This window comes from Tupaia chinensis, unplaced genomic scaffold, assembly GCF_000334495.1.
Source record: "Tupaia chinensis unplaced genomic scaffold, TupChi_1.0 Scaffold000575_1, whole genome shotgun sequence".
In the NCBI taxonomy this organism is placed as follows: domain Eukaryota; kingdom Metazoa; phylum Chordata; class Mammalia; order Scandentia; family Tupaiidae; genus Tupaia; species Tupaia belangeri.
In genome coordinates this window covers 381,711-388,965 of record NW_006160089.1, presented here as the reverse complement: position 1 = coordinate 388,965, position 7,255 = coordinate 381,711, and the positions used below count along the sequence as shown (strand labels likewise).

General features: G+C 39.1%; 1 protein-coding gene across 4 annotated transcripts in view; it reads left to right on the top strand.

Annotated features, from left to right (window-relative positions):
- The window catches only part of LOC102482159 (roquin-2), a 66,361-nt gene that overhangs the window by 51,259 nt on the left and 7,847 nt on the right, over positions 1-7,255 (top strand). For 3 of the 4 annotated variants that reach the window (XM_014591469.2, XM_006158206.3, XM_006158207.3), the window contains 3 exons: positions 1,119-1,333; positions 1,994-2,424; positions 3,031-3,201. In XM_014591469.2, the coding sequence (XP_014446955.1) occupies positions 1,119-1,333; positions 1,994-2,424; positions 3,031-3,201 (817 nt within the window). The remainder of the gene's footprint in view (positions 1-1,118; positions 1,334-1,993; positions 2,425-3,030; positions 3,202-7,255) is intronic. The other variant, XM_014591468.2, reaches the window with a different exon arrangement.

Sequence of the window (7,255 nt, the reverse complement as noted above, 5' to 3'; positions counted from 1 at the left end):
ATATATATATATAGTGTATTTTGCATAAATGTAATGAGTTACCTTTTCATTGGTATATTTATCCATTAGATGTTTCTGAGTGTTCACTGTGTACCAGGAACTATTCTAGGTGATGAGATACAGATGTTAACAAATATTCTCGGTGCTGGGATGCAGAGAGGTTGACAAAATAGACAGATACGGCCTTTTGTAAATCAGTTTTACATTTCAGCTAGTCTAATAATGTGTTTTTGTTTTGTTTTGTTTTGTTTTGTTTTTGCCAGAGAGGATGTGCACTCCGCAGAGAGAGAGGGGGAGAAACCAAGCCCCAGTGGAGTATGGTCACATGCAGTTCCTTTTCCATTTCTCCATCCTGTCAGGGTTTGGGTATGCATGCACATGTGCCCAGTTTGTTTTCAGACCACCAAGGCCAAGATTCGGAATATGTGATTGGCCATGCAGGATCCAGCTCCCTTAAACACCAGGCCATAGGCCAGCCCTAGGCTAACTTTTAATAAAGAACAAACCTTCTTTGCTATGTCTGCCTTGTCCCAGATTCTACTGGTGAACTATATTGTGCCTGTTGAGAACTTATTAAACCAGTTTTTTGTGTTCATTTATTTATTTATTTTTAATTTCTAGCAGGGAGAATCTGTTTTAAAAGATGACTAGGGACCTGCAGGTGGTGTGGTGGTTAAAGTACTGGACTCGCACATTGCTGACTGAGGGTCAAGTTCTGGACCTGGTGGCTTTTTCTCTGTGTGTGTGTGTGTGTGTGTGTGTGTGTCTGTGTGTGTGTGTGTGTGTGCTGGTCCCCCTCCTTTTTTTAGTAGCAAGTTTTAAAAAATAAAATAATAGGTAAAATAATAATAAGAAAAAAATGTAAACAGGATGGATAAAAAGAGACTGATGGGTCATAGTAGTACCTGGAATTTGTTTTCATTTTCTGTTGCCCTTACTATGCACCTATGAATTATCAGTGTGAGCTGGCAGTTAAATTCATTACTTTAGTCACTGTGGAAATATCTGAAGTGTTCTCTGTTAAGATTTAATGGTATAATTTTATGAAAATTAACTAATGAGGAAGATGTAATGGTCATAGACAGTGATTTTTGCCTTTTGTTAAATTTTCTCCCCAGTAAAATTGGTTCTCCACCTAAGACTCCTGTAAGTAATGTAGCAGCTACCTCAGCTGGGCCCTCTAATGTTGGAACAGAGCTGAATTCTGTACCTCCAAAGTCCAGCCCATTTCTAACTAGAGTACCAGTATATCCTCAGCATTCTGAAAACATTCAGTATTTTCAAGATCCAAGGACTCAGATACCCTTTGAAGTCCCCCAGTATCCACAGACAGGTATGTAATTTCAAACAATTCTGCAAAAAAGTAACATTTGTTTTTATTATATAAATGAGTGAATCATTTGTATCTCTCTAGAGTGTTTACATTTAAGAAGTTAAACCTTGGGTTGTATGCAGTCCATAAGATTTGTTACTTCCCAAATCATTTGTGATTTTAGATTACCAGTATTATTAAGGTTGTCATCCCTATGAATCAAATATAGAGTCCATGAAAGAGTTAAGGGAATTCTGTAAATTTCGAAATTGTATGCGAATGTTTTGGTTTATATGTTCTTCTGTACAATTTTGGAAAGACATGGGGAGGTTATATACATTTTGAAAGAGTTCTTTAACCTCTGCTCCTAGAAAGGTTTAATAAAAATCAATGGTTAACTATTTAATCCAAAACCACTAGATGCCCTAGAAGAAAATTTGTCAGCCATCTGTTAATAATTCTGTCATGTTTTTAAGCAGCAGTTTAACAAAGTATTAAACATAATGATTTTCATATAGTGTATCTTGAAAATATGTTGCTTTTTTATAAAGCAGGGTATCCAAGGTAAAGTCCAGAGCTTACTGTATTTTCCCACATTAAAGGCTGCTTTAGGCTTAAATTTTGATAAAATGTTGTATTTTACTAAGATTACATTAAATATTCCTCTTTCCAATTTTCAAGGATATTACCCACCACCTCCAACGGTACCAGCTGGTGTGGCTCCTTGTGTTCCTCGCTTTGTGAGGTCCAGTAATGTTCCAGAGTCCTCTCTCCCACCTGCATCCATGCCATATGCTGATCATTACAGTGCATTTTCCCCTCGAGATCGTATGAATTCTGCTCCTTACCAACCTCCTCCGCAGCCGTATGGACCAGTTCCTCCAGTACCTTCTGGAATGTATGCTCCTGTGTATGACAGCAGGCGCATCTGGCGCCCTTCTATGTATCAACGAGATGATATTATTAGAAGCAATTCTTTACCTCCAATGGATGTGATGCACTCGTCTGTCTATCAGACATCTTTGCGGGAAAGATATAATTCATTAGATGGATATTATTCAGTGGCTTGTCAGCCACCAAGTGAGCCAAGGACAACTGTGCCTTTACCAAGGGTAAGCAATGGTGGAGCTAGAAATGCTACTGCAGTATAGTAGTTAAGGGCACAGAGTCTGGAGTTAAACAACTCAGGCATATGTTTTGTCTCCTCTTACTTCTAAGTATGTGACTTGTGGGAGTTACTTGACCTCCCTATGCCATGTTTTTTTGTTTGTTTTTTTCATCTCTTCGATGGAAATCATAGTAGTACCTATCTCATAAGACTATTGTGAGAATTAAATCAGAAAAACAAAGCTCTTTGAACTGGGCCTGATACATATTAATGCTCAATAAATGTTACATTTAAATAGGAAACTGATGGAAAGGTAAAAGGAAATCAACAATACAAAGACAGGGGCTTTTTTTAAGTATCTTCACTTATATACAGTTGACTTTATTAAACCAGAAAAGCAAGTGCTCAAATTTTACTTTTAACATCAATTGAATAAATGTTAACCTTTTTATTTAAGTGTGTAGAGAATAGCTTAGGGTGACTTCCCTGTTGTACTTTTTTTTTTATCCCAACAATATCATAAACTGTTTACATTATTTTCACAGAGCATAGTTAAATTTATTCACCACTCCCTAGATGATTAAGATTGTTTCTTTTATCCCCCCCTTAGGAACCTTGTGGTCATTTGAAGACCAGTTGCGAGGAGCAGATAAGAAGAAAGCCAGATCAGTGGGCACAGTACCACACTCAGAAAGCACCTCTTGTCTCTTCAGCTCTTCCTGTGGCAACACAGTCACCAACACCACCTTCTCCTCTATTCAGTGTAGACTTTCGCACGGATGTAAGAAAGGTTTTAATCACTTGATTTTGCAAGGATAGGTCAAATAGCTCACTTCCAAATTACTCATTCACACTAGGGTTTGCTATTTTAGATATTTTGCAATATCTGGTTTGGTGTGCAGTTGAGTTTAGTTCATTAAATATTGAGTAAGCACTATGGCTGTTAAAAACCATTAAGTCGGAGTCTGAGTCTTTATTTACTAAGAATTTAAATCTTTCTAGCAGTATAGTTATATTTTTATGGTTTTATTGATAAAATTTATATCTACCATTTATTGAGCACCTACTTGTGCCAGGCACTGTAGTAAGCATTTACATAATCTTATTTAATTCTCACAGAAATCTTAGGGGGTAAGTATTACCTATATATTTTGCAGATTAGAAATCTTTAGCAAAGTAATTTGTCCAAGATCTCTCAAGCTGTCTGTAGAATCTTTATAAGTCTCAATCATTTCTACTGTTTCACAAGAGGTACAGAAATGCCTACAGTATTACATACTGTTTATATCACTGTTAAACTATTGTCCTTGGCATTACAAAACAAGTTTTTGTACCAGGATGATTTCAATAAAACCTAGTGTTTTTTTTTTTTTTTTTTTAATTATTTATTTATTTTAATTTGACCAGAGAGAGAGAGAGAGAGAGAGACAGGGAAAGTGGGAAAGCAAGCCTCCAGGTGCAGGATTCAAACCACGGTTGGCTGTGTGGTAATCCAGCACCCTTAACTACCATGCTACCTGCTGGTCCCCCTAGTGTTTTTAATATTTTATGTATTTTTTTTGTTTGTTTCTCTCTTCTGATTTATTTCCCAACTCCAGAGATTCTGATATAAAGTTTTAAAATCTCTTTATTCCAAAAAATTTTAAACATATAGATACATAGAGAAAATAGTATAATAAACCACCCAGGTTAGGCAGTTGTCAACTAAGCTGATTTTGTTTTATTTTTTGTTTAATTTTTTTTTTTTAATGAGAGAGGACACATGAATACATGAGAGAGAGGGAGCCTGAATAGGGCTCGGTCACACTGCAGTCCTTCAGCCTCCAGGTACTTTACTTTGTACCACCTCTTCCTTTCTTTCTTTTCTTTTTTTTTTTTTTTGTAGAGATTTTCGCTATAGGGTGCGTGCGCTAGCCAGACAGACAGAGACGTAGAGACAGAAAGCGAGAAATCACCCCCCAGGGGGGATGGTCACGCCACAGTCCCTTCTCCTCCATTCTCCTCTTGGGATCTTGGGCACGCACGCACACGCGCCCGGCATTGAGTTTTAAGCCACCGGGTCCGGGACACGAACCACGGTTGACTACATGGGAATCCAGCGACATAGCCATTATGCTAACTGCTGGCTCCCTGTACCACCTCTTCCTACCATACTATTTTGAAGTAATCCTGGGTAATACATTTTTTTCCATAAATATTTCAACTAAAGCACTGATTTTTTTTTTTTTAAGAGGTTTTTGCTATAGGGCACGTGCGCTCACCAGACAGACAGAGACAGAGAGACAGAAAGCGAGAAATCACCCCCCAGGGGGGATGACCTCACCACAGTCCTTTCTCCTCTATTCTCCTCTCAGGATCCTGGGCATACATGCACACGCGCCCGGTGTGAGTTTTAAGCCACCGGGTCCGGGATGCGAACCGTGCTCGACTACATGGGAGTCCAGCGACATAGCCATTATGCTAACTGCTGGTCCCAGCACTGAATTTTTAAACTAAATCCACAGTTGACTCTTCAAACTTAGACTTATTTTTTAAGAATCATTTATTGAATTTTATTTATTCATTCATTTATTATATTTTTAATTTGACAAGAGAGAAACAGAGAGAGACAGAGAGAGAGATAAGGAAAGAGAGAGAGGGAAAGTGAGAATGCAAGCCTCCAGGTCTGGGACTGGAACTATGGTCGGCCATGTGGGAGTCCAGCATCTTAACTACCATGCTACCTGCTGGTCCTAAACTTAGATTTCTTTAAAGCAGGTAAACAGCTTGACAGCAGTGCCTGAAGAACCATCATTTGCTTGATAGGAAAGTGCATTTGGGGACTGACTCCCTGGCTTGGTTGTAGGGCAGCCAGATACCACAAGGCTGACTGGATTCCAGTCCCAGACCTGGTAGCCTGAGAAACACACTGGGTATGTGTGCATGCATGCCTAAAATCTCAAAGAGAGGAAGAGATGGAAGAGAAGGAATTACACTGTGACTTTACCATGAAGGATGCTTTCTTCTCTCTCTGGCTCTCTGGCTTTTTCTAGTGCATGCATGTGTCCTCTAGCACAAAAAGAAAAAAAAATTATACTCTTTTTTTTTTTTTGACAGAGAGACAGAAAGCAAGAAATCCCCCCCCCCCATGGGGGGTGGCCACGCCGCAATCCCTTCTCCTCCATTCTCCTCTAGGGATCTTGAGCGTGCACGCACACATGCCTGGTGTGAGTTTAAGCCACCTGGTCCAGGACTCGAACCATGGTCGACTAAATGGGAGTCCAGCAACATAGCCATTACGCCAACTTCTGGTCCCAAAAATGTTAATTTTTTATGTATTGTGCTTTAGGAAATGAGTATTTTCCTAAGAGTCATATCTGATATCAGTTAGTAATATGACTCAGACATTTTGCCTTTTTGGCCTTCAGTTCTTTTTATCTGTATAATTAATAAACTAAATTTAATGATTCTTACAGTTTTAATATTCTGGTCCTTTGGTATTTCTTACAATCCCTTTAAAATACATTCACTTCCCTTTCAAGTTCTAGAGCCTCTTTGAACTTTGTTCATTCTTTAACACTTCATAGTTTATCAGTTATTTCCCCTTATTTGCACATGTTCTTTCTTCAAGAAAATTACAGACTCTTTTAGGACATAGACTGTGACCGTGTGAGTTTATTTTTGTTAAAAAAAAATTTGAACTCCTTGTATAGTTTTTTCATAGTATGAATTTTTCTTGAGCTTTTTGATACTTTTTGATTGGGTTTTGTTTGTTTGTTTTCTTTTTTATGTTTATTATTTCTTCTGTGAGTGAAAGAGACAGACAGCATACCTCAACAGGGTTATGATGCCTATGATCCATCTCCAGCCTCAGCCAGCCCTGGACCATGGGCATGTGTGTGCTCAGTGTACTGAGAGAGTGTCTAGCCAGGAATTCAGAGCCCTCCTATGTGAGTCAGCCTTATAGAGAGAGAGTACATTTTATTGCGAGGCCACTATCTGTACTTGTTTTTTGCTTTTTTTAAAAGACTTACTTTATTTAACTTTATTTATTTACCTTTTTTAAAATTTGACCAGAGAGGGACAGAGAGAGACAGAGAGACAGAAAGCGAGAAATCATCCCCCAGGGGGGATGGCCACACCGCAATCCCTTCTCCATTCTCCTCTCGGGATCTTGGGCACGCACACACACGTACACGCACCAGGCATGAGTTTAAGCCACCGGGTCCGGGATGTGAACTGCGGTCGATTACGTGAGAGTTCAGCAACATAGCCATTATGCTAATTGCTGGTCCCTAGAGAGAGAGCACATCATATTGTGAGGCCACTATGTGTACTTGTTTTTTGCTTTTTTAAAAAAACTTATTTATTTATTTACCTTTTTTTAAAATTTGACCGGGACTGGAACTATGGTCGGCCATGTGGGAGTCCAGCATCTTAACTACCATGCTACCTGCTGGTCCTAAACTTAGATTTCTTTAAAGCAGGTAAACAGCTTGACAGCAGTGCCTGAAGAACCATCATTTGCTTGATAGGAAAGTGCATTTGGGGACTGACTCCCTGGCTTGGTTGTCGGGCAGCCAGATACCACAAGGCTGACTGGATTCCAGTCCCAGACCTGGTAGCCTGAGAAACACACTGGGTATGTGTGCATGCATGCCTAAAATCTCAAAGAGAGGAAGAGATGGAAGAGAAGGAATTACACTGTGACTTTACCATGAAGGATGCTTTCTTCTCTCTCTGGCTCTCTGGCTTTTTCTAGTGCATGCATGTGTCCTCTAGCACAAAAAGAAAAAAAAATTATACTCTTTTTTTTTTTTTGGAGAGGTTTTTGCTATAGGGCGCATGCGCTCACC